The sequence below is a fragment of the Macaca nemestrina genome, chromosome 12, assembly GCF_043159975.1.
Source record: "Macaca nemestrina isolate mMacNem1 chromosome 12, mMacNem.hap1, whole genome shotgun sequence".
Taxonomy (NCBI): Eukaryota; Metazoa; Chordata; class Mammalia; order Primates; family Cercopithecidae; genus Macaca; species Macaca nemestrina.
In genome coordinates, this window is record NC_092136.1 from 105,898,024 (window position 1) to 105,913,964 (window position 15,941).

The 15,941-nt window shown below is 33.2% G+C and overlaps 1 protein-coding gene across 9 annotated transcripts in view; it reads left to right on the forward strand.

Annotated features, from left to right (window-relative positions):
- LOC105493681 (glutamate ionotropic receptor AMPA type subunit 4) overlaps positions 1 to 15,941 on the forward strand; it is a 374,751-nt gene that overhangs the window by 304,849 nt on the left and 53,961 nt on the right. For all 9 annotated transcript variants that reach the window (XR_011611032.1, XM_011761528.3, XM_011761526.3 and 6 more), the window contains 3 exons: positions 5,135 to 5,341; positions 10,801 to 11,171; positions 13,118 to 13,316. Coding sequence is in view for 8 of the 9 variants with exons in the window: in XM_011761528.3 (XP_011759830.1) it covers positions 5,135 to 5,341; positions 10,801 to 11,171; positions 13,118 to 13,316 (777 nt within the window). In the remaining variant the exon portion in view is untranslated. The remainder of the gene's footprint in view (positions 1 to 5,134; positions 5,342 to 10,800; positions 11,172 to 13,117; positions 13,317 to 15,941) is intronic.

Genomic DNA, 15,941 nt, shown 5'->3' on the forward strand with positions numbered 1-15,941 from the left:
CAAAGAAGCCATATCTATTCCATGTGGTTTGGATAAATACAGCAATTGAGGGAAAAGCCATTTACAGTAGATCTTGGGAGAAGGGAGGGTGGTGTCTTCCTCTGTAATCTTACTACTTTCTTGGCTATTGAACTCTCTGGAAAAGGGGAGATAATACAGTGATGTTTCAGACGAGCTCCTCTTTTTCCCAAGGCTTTACTACCGAAGTTAAGAGATGCTTATGATGCATTGCTCAACTACAAAGATATTTCTTACCATCTCATGAACATAACAATCCTTTAAGCAAACTTTCCATAAAACCAAATGTATTCACTCCAGTATCAGAATTACGTTACAAACCTAAAAGCAATTATCCTTATCACACATGATCTTTCCAGAGCTTACGTTTTGTACTTTTTATAACATGCTTGATATTTTTTCTTCTCTATGTAAAATTCTGTAGATGCACTATACATATGTATGTGCATTATAACATACACACACATATTTATATAAAAATACTATATATATACACATGCATACAGAAATTAAAATGTATTTTCTTCCTTATAAAAAAATTAATTTTCCTCTTTCACACACATCACTCACTGAAGAGCTTATAAATCAGTTAGTTTTTAAATGATTTTGGCTACATTTAAATTTTTTCAGCCATTAGATTTACTTATTTTTTTCTGAATTGAATAATAATATCTTAATCTTCACTTTTAAGAATTTTATCTATGGGATAAATTATCTACATCCATTAAGATTTTTGGAGAAAACCAAATATCCACATAGAAAACAACATTGGTTAACACTGATCACATTATTGTAACAACTTTTAATAGTAATTATAATAATTATATTTGTGATGTTTAGAAAATTTTGAAGCCTTTCTAATATTTTGTTTTGATAGTTCCACTTTTGCCAAATACAAATAATCCAAAAAAATTTCCTTGGTAGGAAAATTATATTTTATTGATTAAAAATCATCTTAATTAATTTACATAAATACTTCCATAAGTAAGCCCTAATGTAGCAGCTTTAAACAGAGAGTGACTTCTTTCCTGAAAAGCAGAGCAGATGTAGAACCCCATTCATCAGAGAAACTATCTTAATATAAAACTCCTGTTCATTAAGAAGAAATGTATTTTAAATAACTTTTTAAGAAATTACTGTCCTGCAAAGCATAGTAGTTGATAATAATCATAGCAGGTTATATACATAAGACAGAAATAAGAGGTTACTCTATCCTTCTGATCATTCCGTTTTTATTCAAAATCTAACACTTTGGAATTCATAAGGCTGTTTTACAAAGATATCCCCACAAATCCTCCTTAATGATTTGCCAGAATTTATTTATTACATTGAAAAGATTTTGTATTTTCTTCCCCCTTAGTAGCCCCCAAACTTTGTATTAACTCTAATATGAAGTGTTCGAAGAGCTACTTGCAGACAACTTGTCAGATTGAGCATGGAGGAAATGAAGAGGTTGGGCGAATGTTGAATATTTGCTACTCTTTTGGACTTGACATGAAAGCAAAGCAAAATGAGACACAGTCAAAGAACCAGCAGAGCTGAGCAACCATGAGCGACATTGTTCAAGGAAAGCCTAGCCGTTCTCTTCCTTCGACCTCCCCATCTCCCTGGGTGCGATCATGTCATTTCTCTTATGCTGTCTGCATCACTCATCTTGAATCTCAGTAATTGTTTATGTCCCTGGATAGGCAAAAAAATCTAACTGCATTTCTAATCAACATCTGCAGTAAGCTGAAGTCTTTTCTAGTCTTTGTTGGTTTGCTTGGCAGGAAAACAATGACCTGATGGACTCCTGCTGTCCAAAATAAAAAAGAAAGAAAAAAACTGAAAAAATGAAAGAAGACATTAAATAAATATTTTACTCATATAGACGTGGGCCTGCTTCAGAAGAGATAACCTAGCATTTGTTAATATTTACTTTCCTTTAGAAAATCTGAATCAGAATTTCTGATAAAATTACTTTATAATGATACTGCTATTTAGGAAACACTGATAGGCCAGGATATCTTTGTATTTATTTAGTGCATTCTCTATGCCAGACACTATGAGAAGAAATTGAAAGGTTTTTATCTACACTGTTTACATAGAAGATCATATGAAGAATTTCATTAAATGAATTTCATAAAAATGCAGAAATGCATTTCTTTAATCTTGTTCCCTCATTAAGTCATATGAAATCTCAATTAATGGCACATATTTTGATAAATGCAATAAGTGCTTCAAAATTTTCCAGATATTCATTAAGTCATATGGAATCTCAATTAATTGCACATATTTAGATAAATGCAATAGTTTCAAAAATTTCCAGATATTTCAAAATTGGCTAAGCACAGTGGCTCATACCTGTAATCCCAGCTGTTTGGAAGGCTAAGGCTAGTGGATCACTTGAGGCCAGGAGTTCAAGACCAGTCTGGCCAACATGGTGAAATTCCATCTCTACTAAAAATATAAGAATTAACCGGGAGTGGTGGTGTACACCTGTAATCCCAGCTACTTGGGAGGCTGAGGCAGGAGAATCGCTTGAACCTAGGAGGTAGAGGTTGCAGTGAACTGAGATCGCACTACTATACTCTGGTCTGGGCAACAGAGCACAGCTAGACTGTCTCTCAGAAACAAAAACAAAACAAAATATCAAAATGTAGGATCAGCTCCCACCTCTTTCACTTGTTAGCTCTGTGAAATTGAACAACTGGCTTAACCTCCCTGAGTCTTCACTGTCCCATCTGCAAAGTGGGAAATGCCTACCTCAATGTGCCAGTGTCAAAAGTAAATGAAAAGACATGAAGAACTTTACATTGTGCCCAATACATAGTAAGCACTAAATAAGTAAGAGCTACCATTGTTTTTCACTACTATATTTTATTATTGTTCCCCACACCTTATACTCCTTTGCCATTATTACCAAAAAAAAAAAAAAAAACCGTGACTTTCATTACAAGAGAACAAGGGGCATACTTTACTTATTTTTGTGTCCCTATCACCCAGCAAACTGCCTGGCATACAGTAGCTGCTTAATAAATGTTTGATTAAATAACAAATATGTAGCTTTTATTGAAGTAAAATGTTCATTATATAATGTAGTAGGCATTTAGCAAATTAGATTATAAATACTAGCTAGAGAAACTTGCACACACAAGCTAATACAGTAATATATGTATTTGAGTACAAAAATTCATGTGTTCAAATATTGCAGACACTTGTGAATTGACCTTCAACCGTAGTACCAAATGGAGCCTTAGCTATACCCCTTTCGAAAAACTCTTAAACTTGTTACACTTATAGATGATAGTTGTACAACCATTTCAATCTGAATTGAAGCATTTTACAAATATGTGGCTCTTGCTTTTTTCTAAATACTCTTCCATATTTTAAAATGGTTATTGTAAAAAAAAAAAAGAGAGAAAATGTAAGAATTAGCTCCTAATGACTATTAATATTCTATAGCATATTTTAGAAAATAATAATGCTTTGCAACAATTCACCAACTTTATAACCACATTTATAGTTTGCTAAACTCTTTACATTTTCACAATGTTTTCCATAAGCTACTGCATAATTTTCATCTATCTAAAGAAGAGACAATTGGTTGCCTTAATTTTATGTGTGGAAGAACTTTCTACCCAATTCCAGAGTTAGAATATTCATCAAATTCAAAAAAGTTGGAGGCTTCTGGGTCATTTGACCATGCCAACCTAAGGCAGGATTTAAGAACACAGTAGAAGGACCAATCCTGGAAAACTGCCCACTGTAGAATTATTTAGGGCCTCTCTATGAGAAAATAAAATGTCCTATAATTCACATGTTTTATTAAATTTTTAACAGAGGTTCTACATTTATGAAGTACTTAAAAACAATATCAGAATTAGTGTAGGTTGCCGTGTTATTCATCCAAAGCAACTTGCCTTCTATTCTAGAATTTTAAGAGCAAATTCAACTTCCCCAATTATGAATTTTCTGGGGAAAAAGAAAAGACTTTTATGAGAGATTACCAAATAAATGTTACAGTACAATTCTATAAAATATGAATACATGATCTCAATAATGTAGCCAAAGGTGGCCACTCCTTGACTGCAAATGACTGGGAAAACTCAGATGTGACCAGGGACTCTCTCAATATTATGTGTTCAGCAGGTCTATCTTTGTTTGGTGGCTTTAGGTGCCACTTACAAAATCAAGTGCTTTTTGCTAAAATGTCTCTTCAGTGCATGTCTTTTAATGGTTTGGTTTAAGGGTGTGTGTTGTGTGTGTGTGTGTGTATGTGTGTTTAACTGAAAACTGTAGTAATTATCAGCCACTGATAACCTTTTTCATTTTATCAGGATTTCTATCATAATTATTCATCAAATTTTCTGTCTCACTTGCTTAGAAAACTAAATGGGAATATCACCTCAAGTGTATGCTCATTACAATTGGAGGAAAATTATCAGCATCACTAGCGAAATGTTTTACAATATAACTAAAGTTCATGAAGCACAAACTATATTTAAAGCCAAAATACTGGACATTAGGAAAGCAGATTTAATGCAAATAACTATTTAAGAATTTTTAACTATTAATTCATTTTTTCTTTGAATGATAGTGTACCAAGTGCCTGCTCTGAGAAAGTCATCTTGCTAAACACTAGAGATCAAAGAAAAATGATGTAACCTTTTTCTTAAAGGAAGTCACAGTTGAATGTGGCTAAATAATATGCAGACTATGGAAACCTGTGACCTTGAATTAGTCTTTTATTAGGTGAAGCTGACTAATGAATAGTCTTTAATTTCATGAAATATTTTAGAAATACTCATTTCATTGCCAAAGAAGATAATTTATGCTTCTCTAGATAATTAGTAACTGATGCTTCTCCCATCACAGTCATAGTGCTAGGTTTTTAATACTTACTCCAATGGAAATTTAAAGATTTCCATTTTAGCAACCAATGCAAAGCAATTTAATCTCTGCTACCCATACTTACATATTCATCTGTTTTATTATTGATTTCTAGCTACACAAAATCAGTATGTATGCCAATACTAAATACAATCTTTTGTCAAATTCTGAAATTGGAAATTTACATAAGGTTTTTCAAATGTTTTATAATTTCTCCTTTACAGTTCTACTTCTCTCATTATAGGAATCCCCATATGTTATGTACAAGAAAAATCATGAAATGTTTGAAGGAAATGACAAGTATGAAGGATACTGTGTAGATTTGGCATCTGAAATTGCAAAACATATTGGTATCAAGTATAAAATTGCCATTGTCCCTGATGGAAAATATGGAGCAAGGGATGCAGACACAAAAATCTGGAATGGGATGGTAGGAGAACTTGTTTATGGGGTAAGCAAATCAACTTATTGAAGAATTTACTTACATATACCTGAAACTTCTTTTCCCTTGGGCACATAACAATTTTTAAACGTCTATTACTGTTTAATTTGCAGCTACATTCCAAGAAGCATAATCAGTGTTCAAATCTTTCTTTATTTTATTAATAATGCAATCCACAAACAATGAGAAAAACTGACACTTGATAAGATCAAAATTAGAAAGAAGATAAAAATTCAGAATATGCAGTCCTAGTTTTTTTAAATGACTTCAGGATCTGGAGTGACTGTTCTTTTAAGTTTGATGCTGCCGTGTATAGAACTACAAAACAAATATAATAGTAATCTTGTATTTGATAACTGTAGGAACAGGTTTCCTTCAACCATATAAAGATGGTCATTATTTTAGATAGTTATTTATACCTCCATTGTTTGTAATTACTCATAGGTATCTTTTAAGTAATTGGTGAGGCAATCACTATATTACTTTATCCTCTATTAAATATTCATCAATAATGTCAGATTCTTACACTTCTGCTGAACACAGTAAATTTAAACTTTATGCAGTGCCGTCATTTTTTATACTAGTATACATAGCAAAACACAAAAGCTAGAATTTATTCCAAAGTAGACCTCACATGAAAGCATGTTGTGCTCCTCCCTTGAGTGTACTTGATATTGAGGGTACATATTCATAGCTGAGGGCAAATACAGCATAAATGTTCCTGCCTGAATCAGAGCAATATCAAGATCAATGTCTTCAGCTACCACTGCAAAATGTCAAAATCAAACTGGCAATTATCACATGCTAGTGATAGCATAATATTTCAGAAGTCCAGAAACCAAATCTGTAGCTCGTAGGAAACTCTATTCATCAAGTAACCATTAAAATAACATATACTTGAAATGTAATATGAAATTTCCTAAAAGCCAACTTATATTTCACCTTCAAAATGTAGTCTGATTAATCCTCACAAGACCACTTTGAAATGGAGAATTACACAGAATCATCCTTCTTCAGAAAACAATAAAGATAGAAAGATTTAGAGCATAACTGAAGTCCTAGGAAGGACTCGCTTTCCAAGCCAGAACTGCAATTCAAGAGTTTCATGATTCTGCATCTTGCCTTTTAGACCATGAAGCAATGAACATTATTTGCACAGTAGAGTAAAGTAACTAAAACCTCTGCAGAATGAGGAAATTGTTTGACATTATGAAGCACCTGGTTAGTTTTATATCCATAGGAAAGAATTGCTGACTGCTTAGGTGACCCTAAATGAGAAAAAAAAAAAGGAGTTTAAAAAAATAGCAAAATGTATTTTACCACAGAGTTCATTGACTGTTTCATATTGAGCTTTAAATTTCAAAGAAAAGGGTTTCTAAAGCATTTGTTTTTTGGTTAATATTTTAAACTTTTGATACAGTAAGCATAACTTAGATGTTAATATTATTGAAGTTGTTAGAACTACTGTAATTCATTCCCTTTAGAAAATACTCTTGCATATTTCATCTCAAAAAATCATACTTGGATTACCAGTTAGTTATGAACAGCATAACTGACGTGAGTTACTTTCTGGGGCACTTGTCATACATCTCTTCTCTGGAGTCCCTACCCACTGGGAAACCCAGACTCACTCTTTTACAAGTGTTCTGACCACATTTCATTCAGGGCAAATTGTTTAAATAATGAAAACAAAGGATATGAAGGGAGTAGCATAATTCATGGAAAAGTTATGTCAGTCCTATACATGTCACAATAACAAAAAGTCCCAAAGTTATGCAGTTCTCAAAGAGACAAAAGATAACATAATGGCTATTAATATCATATTCATATTCATTCCTCAGCCAGTCTGCAAGTGGTTAAAGACTCCAATCTCTGATGCTTGAGTTGTCCACTCTTTTCCCAAAAGGAATCTTCTTCCGGGTCTCTTACACATTCCACAGTCTAGGTACTTTCCATTTTGGTGTCTGCAAAGTCTATACTTGTTTCTCAACTTTTTTTTGTTTGTTTGTTTGTTTGTGTTTCCTACTGCTAACACATACATGAGTGCCTGGTTCCCAGGACCCTACTAAAACTAAATCCATTCTCTTCCATAGAACAAAGCCTAATATGTCTAAATGATTAACTTTGCAAAATTATTAAATTTGGATTCATTATATTTTTTTACTTTACTCCTTGCAAACTTTGTTGCTATAACTGTAATGAACCAATTGTCTGTGAAGCATTTACATGTTATTCAACACACCATGTGTGAGACCCAGAAATCCAGAACCTCTCTCACACTCAGGTCCTTTTTGCTACCATGCCTGTGCAGTAAAGCAAGTTCACCCTGATTTCCTGCAGTGTGCTGCTTCAGGGTCATCTCCTTGGCCTCTACCACACTTGGTGTGTGTGTGTGTGTGTGTGCGTGCGCGCGCGTGTGTGTTAATCCAAGGGAATAATTCTCAAAGCACATTCCACTAGCAGCAGAATTACCTGTGGGAGACATTTTACACACTCAAATTTGGAAATTACTGAGAGGTCATGAAACAATGCACATGCAACATCCCCGATGTTGGCAGAGGAAGCCCATGTGTAACCTATCTCTACTAGTCTCTTTCTAGACTCTCACATATCTCTAACTTTTTGAAAGTGTCCCTCATTGGACATGGATGTCACCACCTTCATCCGATGTTCACTTTCTATGGCACTTAGTTTTCTGTTCAGAAAACACCTGTATTTCTCTTTATGTGTCTTTTTAAGGCTTCTTCCCTCACTAGTGGGAACTTATATAAATTAAAAATTTCAGAACATACCTCACAGAACAATGTAGTATGTGAAAGGAGGCATTTCAAGTAAGTGAAAAGATGTGTTATTTATTTATTCCTATTGGTAAAGGAGGATGACAACTTGGAAAATTAACAATTTTCTAACACTTCATCATCGAAGATACCAAAAAGTGATAGGAGAATTACAGATACTAGAATAAAATACATAATATTGATAGGAAAATGATTTTTCTAAAACATGAAACCAAAGGCTGAAAACACACAAAAAATAATTTTATATGGCTACGACAAAATTTAAAACCTATGTATTGCAAGAAAAGACCTGGAATTAAGTTACGGAAACAAAACAATTGATCATTAGGGAAAAAAATTGCAACACATATGGGAAATAAAAGTGAACATTTTAAATATATTTTAAAGTGCTCACAATTTAGGAAGTTAAAAAAAATGAATACTCAATATGGAAAAGTGGGGGCAGATTATGATAGTAATACATAAAAGAACAAGTAGCTATTTGTTTTATAATAACAAATTCAAATTAGTACAAGGAGATCTAATTTCCTTCCAGATAATTGGGGAAGACAAGTAAAGATAAACACGTCTTTTCTGAGGTTTAAGACTGAGCATGCCTTTACATAGTGCTGGAGACAGTAGAAATTTGCATAATATTTCTGGAGAAAAGCTGGGCACAGCACATTATAAGCATTAAAAAGATTATTACTGTTTAGACGGGCCATTTCATTTCTACAAATTTATCTTAAATAATTAAAACATGTGTTAGGATTTGTCCTCAAAGATGTTGCATAGCTTCACTGTTTTAAATTTTATAAAACTGGAAACAATATGAATATCCCTCAAACTTAAAAAATGATTGAGTACATTTTGATATTTTTCCAATAAAGCATTTGCAATCATTAAAACTTACTTTTAACTTGTATACTGAAATGGAAAAGTGTTCATTATATTATTTGAGAAGAGAAACAGAGTTGTAAGATGTAATGTTCTACATTATTCCTTTTTAAAAGAAATTAAAAATACTCTTCATAGAACAAAGTCTTTCAGAGTATATAGAAAGAAAAAACAAGAGTAGGTGATGGGAATAAAGATAACGTTTCCTAATAGGCTGGGTCATACTAATAAAATCATTAAAATATACTGATTTTTCTAAAGCTAGTTCACATATTACTTATGCAACAAAAATTATACACATAATGATAGCTATGGGGAAAGTAATAACCTTCCAGCAATGGTCTGAGTCTTGTATATATGGGCTTTTATGATGTGAACAAAGTTTATTCCCTCTTAATATGTGGTCAATTCTCAGTCACCCAAGGAGACGTGACTAAAACGTACCTTCCCCATTCTTACCCCGCAGTTGCCCTTGTATCAAGCCCTTGGCCACTGTATAGAACCAGGAGTCCGAGGATATGTAAGAGTCATTGTAAGAGTGGCAGCCTCTATGTAAGAATTTGTATGTCTGAGCATGTTTCTGGTTCCATTTTAACGTCAAGTATATTCCTTTTAAAATAAATTATCAAAACTCCCTTTTATTTGTAGATCATGTGATAGTTTAGTTTTTGCACTACACTTGATTCCAGGTGATTTTAGAGGTGGGGTGATTTACACTCTACACCTTATTTCACTTGATTTTAGAGGTGGTGGTGATCTAACAGAAGCAGCCCAGGCTCAAATCCCAGAGCTGCCATGATGTGTGAATCTCCCTTCTCTGAATCTCAGTTTCATCATCTAGACAATGATAAGTATACGATTCTTATGAGGACTAAAAGAGAAGCTATTCAAAATATTTAAATCAGCATCAGATCAGCATCGGCCACAGAATCCCTTAATAAATGCTCACTATTACCTTATTAAGGCTTCCAATAAATAATCACAATAACATTATGAGGTAAACAGGGAAAAAGTATCCTCATTTTACAGCTATAGAAACAAGCTCAGAAAAATTGCTCAAAATCACAGAACTCTGAAAATGGAGGCTAGTGCCTTATGATTATAATATCTGAGAAATGAATCTACTGTTTTTCAAAATCTTTTTTTTTAATGAAGGTGGAGAAATCAAAATATGTGAATAGCAGGAAATAAATGCCAATTTCCAGATTTGTGTGTGTGTGCTGAATTGGAAAATATCATCAAACAACGCATTTTCTTTTATCATACAAGCACAGGCTTTATGATCTGTTTTCTCATAGCTGGAAAGGCATAAAAAAGAAAAGACTGTTTGAAATTTGCAAGTCATAATATTAAGGGATGGCCAAGTAATGAATCAGTGGCAATGCTCCAAATGAAACAGAAAAGGCTGCAACATAGCAGCGTTCCTGGCCAGGAAATTCACAAATTCAGCCATATGGAAAGATTGTCAAGTCTCCTCTGCAGTGTCCCAGATCCTTAAAGACTAATACAGTAATTTGAGTTCAACTTATTTTTGCTTATCCACTCTTTTTCTATTTTCTTTCCTTTTATCTAATTACTGGAACCTATAAAAATGTTTTGTGCAACTTAAGTAATATCTTATGAAAAAATTTCTATTCATTTTCGTATCTATCACTAGTCTTATTCATTTTTGGCACTCCAAAAATAAATGTAGAATAAATGCATGACTGGTTAGCTTTAAATGGATCATTCCAATGCTAATTGCTTCATGAAATTCATTAACCTATGTGTCTCCATGTGTTTTTTCTCTTATAGAAAGCAGAGATTGCTATTGCCCCTCTGACAATCACTTTGGTACGAGAGGAGGTCATTGACTTTTCTAAACCCTTCATGAGTTTGGGCATATCTATCATGATCAAAAAGCCTCAGAAATCCAAACCAGGAGTGTTTTCCTTCTTGGATCCTCTGGCCTATGAGATTTGGATGTGCATAGTCTTTGCCTACATTGGTGTCAGCGTGGTCTTATTCCTAGTTAGTAGATTTAGTCCATATGAGTGGCACACAGAAGAGCCAGAGGATGGAAAGGAAGGACCCAGCGACCAGCCTCCCAATGAGTTTGGCATCTTTAACAGCCTCTGGTTTTCCCTGGGTGCTTTTATGCAGCAAGGATGTGACATTTCACCCAGGTTAGTTTCAAATCTCTTAAGTTCTTCACCAATTTCCCAGTAATTCTAAATGTTGTGCAAATTCTCTCTCCACATGTTCTTTTCCTGAAGACAGAGGACTATTTGAAACACAGGAAAGACTTGCAATTCCCAAATAGCAGTTTCTTCCAAATTAGCACAAAATGTGGATATATCATAAACATTAACTTTCTCAATAGCAAAGAAACTATGCAATCTATCAGAACTCTCAAAAATCATTTAGTATTAATATTTCATTCACTAGTTTGACAAATGGAAACTGAAACCTAAATTGTAGAATAGGAATTCATTTCCACTTTGTTTCCTTTTAAAAAACAAACACTTTTGCTATTATTGCAATTTTTTCCTATTATTGTTGTTGTTGCTCATTTTCAGAAATTAATGTTGGACTTAATTCTCATCTCACATAGCTTAAGGGAGATACCTGGAACCTGAGTCAACATAGTAGGTACCAGATATACATTGTTTTATATAGCAATGAATAAATTAGCTAAGCAATAGGCAAGAAGCCAACCATGCAAACACTATGCTAGTTTTATGGAATGTTTTTCACTATCTGTGGAGTCATGGCTCCCTTCCTTTGAATACCAATAAGATATAATTTAACCATTATATTCACCAAAAATGCAACCTTCTTTTGCAAGAAAAAATACCTTATTTTTCTCATAAAGTAGCTGAAGGTGTGAAAAGTACTTGCTTTAATTGTTGACTATATATTAGCATCACAAATACATAGATTTCTTCCTTTTTAGAAATGTATGCTTTCTCAAAAAAGAGACATTTGGGGCACAATGCAATTTGTGTTTCTTAAGACCTAGGAAAATTATAAATATGCCTAAATTCCAGTAACATAGGAATCTGACTCGAAAACCTTCAATTAAAGAACTAAACAGAAATCAAAGTAAATCAAGTAATGGTTTTTAAAAGCCAGGAGTAAGCAAATATTAAGTTAAACCCAATAGGTGTCTCTTTTATAATCACAAGTATTATAATAAGGGAGTATTTTAGCTTTGTAAATGCCATGAAAAATATGAAATCATTCTTCAAGTTTTCAAACAAATGTTTTACAACAATTTGCCACAGGAATTTTAAGTAGTTTGATGGTTACGATAAGTGAGTTCAATGATGAACATTCTCTGAATTTTTTTACTCACCCCCTTCTCACATTTGCTCTGCACTCATACTCACCCACACATCCTTGATACCAGAGAAAGAGTGAAGAGAGAAAATCATATATCAGTGTGTAAAGATGCTTTGAGACATGGTTCAACCTCCACTTAGCTCAGGAGTAGACTATCAAGCAAACAAACAAAAAATCCTCAACTATGGTCACTTCAAGACCAATTCTAGACCCTCATCTCACCTTGGCCTAAGTTCCATCATCCTGGCAGGGCTCTGACTGAAGGTAAAAACAAGTTCTCTCCTTTTGTCTCAGAAAGGTATCTACCAACTTGCATCAAATCTAAGACCCCAGTCACTGTTCATATGTATTGCTACTCTATGTACCACAAAGAGAGAAATAATGCTGCCAATTAAACCATGATACTATATTTTATCTCATCAACCATAGGCTGCATCCTAATTTCAGAGATGCTAAGAAATGAGGGCAGGAGATTATTAATGAATTCAACTAAGTATTCCCCTTACACAGCTGAAGAAAAGCTATTAAGTTTTACATTTCTACCATATTCTTTAAACAATAAAAAGGAAATGGTTGTCATATTTTCAGTGGCATTTATATATTAAATACACCATAGAAGATATCAGATTATACAGAAATCTAGAATCATTCTTGAGTAGACTCTCAGAAAATAAAACAATACTTGCAATCATGATTTTTAAATGTGCATGGTGAATTGATGGTATTTCTTTTCTTTCTCTATGTTGGTTAGAGAAAGGAAAATGTGCATTATTTTATCCATGTTTAGATCCCTCTCAGGTCGAATTGTTGGAGGTGTTTGGTGGTTCTTTACACTCATCATTATATCATCTTACACTGCTAACCTCGCTGCTTTCCTGACGGTTGAGCGAATGGTCTCTCCCATAGAAAGTGCAGAAGACCTAGCCAAACAAACAGAAATTGCCTATGGAACACTGGATTCAGGGTCAACAAAAGAATTCTTCAGAGTAAGTTAAGGGAACAACTAACAATGAAATGTTTATCATTTTGAAATTCAGGCAATTTTTACAACAATTATATCATGGGCTTTAGCTATTATAAGGTTTACAAACACAATGGTAATAGCTACGTTTAAGGCTAGTACTTCTAACTGGATTTTATAATCACTTTAATTTGCAGAAGGTAATTGACTTAGTCATATTGCAAGAGGAACACTCTCTAGGGAGTAGTAACAATGAAAAGGTAATTAAAACAATTTTATAACATAATTTATCCAAAACATTCCAATGTTGATAATGCTATGATAATATTGGATCTGGTAAGACTGGATTTATGTATGATTTTGGGCTGATAGCATAAAAATGAAAACTTGACTTTTGAAGAATACATTCAACTTGCTGCATTTGAAACACAAAACCTTAATTGCACATTATACTACTTATATGAGTTATATTATTCTATAATCTATTCTGTAACAATGAACTTCACAGCAACATATTTGCTTTCTCACAAGGTAATAACAGCAAGAACTTTTCCATTCTAGGCACCTCTCTAGGACATTGTATGGCATTTAGTTTGTGCTGATTTCTCTGCTTTGCAGATAAAAATTTTCCAATTGATATAACTGCATTACATATATGGATACCTGTATAATTGCATTATATATATGGATGTAATTGCATTGTATGTCCCTTTGACCTTCCATCAGAACAATAGAGGTTTTCTTTTAGGTTTTTTTAGTGTTTGTTCCATTATGGGGATGAATTCTTTTTATCAAAAAATCCTTTTTCTACTCATTTTAAATCCACAGCTATATGCTTGGTAATGTCTGATAACAGATAGGCATGCATTTTGTGACTTCAAAACCCCAAAATTAAAAAGTTGCCAGAGTGACTTTTTTATGAATATTGAACTAGGTGAAAACGAACACTTTTTATATTTGTGTCAATTGTTTAAACACTAGAATATGTAATAGCATAGAAGACAAAACATACATTTTATTACTTTCTAAGCTTTTGTGTGAAAGTAATAATAGTTCTTTGTTTGTGCCTACATACAGGACTTGAGAGATTACATTTCCATTTTAAATGTATTTATTTATAATCTTCTCACTCAATTCGGCTTAATAATTATAAACAACAAAATGTGCTACTCCTTAGGCCAGCTTTAACTTTTGTATACTTGAATTTCTGTAAGATATTTATCCTTTTTAAAGAAAATTGATTATAGTATCCTAATATACTTTAGATGTTTACATAATATCATAGCAAGAGCAAATCACTCAAAAACTCAAACCCATCCTTGGGCATTGTTTAGAAAAGAAACCAGACAATGAACAATGTACTTGTCAACAATTTGGAGTATTATTATATATAATCTAAAATGTATAAGTTAATTACAAAACACAGATTTTCTTAAAACTGTAAGTAATATTCATGACAGTAGATTTGATTAACAATAATCTATGGATAAAGCTAATTAAACAAACTTTTTTTAATTTACCTAGCACATCCCTATTTCTACAGCTTAATAATAGAAACATTACTACTCTAATGTATTTTAGCATAATTTCAGTACCGTGCTGTCAGTTTATAACTGCTCCCATCCATAAGTAAGCAGGTAAAATTTAATGATTTCGCCTAAAAATCACTATGTATATGCATCAAAATAAAATACAAGTTTGTGCTATCATTTGCACTTTACTGAAAATTGATGACTGTCATTTAAATAAAGACATTATTTGCAGGCTCATCATTCTGCCTTGAGTGATAAAGGGAAGAAGAAATGCTATACTGATTTCCTGAAAATATTTCAAACGTAACTCACTGTAAAGCTCTTTAGCATTAAGCACACTGAAAATGTTCATTTCTAATCTTTATAAAGTTAAAAATGCTTAAATTCAAAGAACTGGTGAGGTAGATAAGAGAATATATTAAGAGAAATATAAGAATGGGGAAACCTGCTTCCTAGATTTATAGAGTCTTCCATACAAACTGTGCAAGCACCATTCCTTGTTTCCTTTCTCTCCAATCCAACTTCAGTTTTTAAATTGGAAGATTTTTATAATATAGGTATCTATTGTTGCAGAACATTCGGAACTCTAATGGGACAAGAAAATAATTTCCCCTGGCAGCACGCTTTCAGGAAAGCATAAATTTGGGTTCTTTGATAAAAATTTCATTCATTTCTTACCCTGTTTGCCTCCCTCCTCTCCCATACATGTTGACCTGGTTTAAATAAACCATTTGTCTGATGGGCTGAGGAAACCAGAACGTGAAGTGTATTTTTGTACCTGTCAAAATCATTTTCTCATAGGAACACATTAATGGTACATCTATCAGCTCCACTAGGCTGCCTCAGGCAATGACCTATACTCAGTGCTTCAGAAAAATGTAGCAGTTATAATCAACTGAAAAAAGAATTAAGCCACAGGGGAAATCTACATCTGAATTCAACTGTTGCCTTGGTTTTGCCCCATTATGAGACTTTATATGCTTCATGTTTTGTGTGCCATGGTAAGCCTAAACATAGAGGCATTTAAAGAGTCTGTACTTGTCACTTAATGCCAGCCTTGCTGTTTTGGTACTTTCACATTACTACACACCTGACTTAAACACAGTGATTTTCATTTC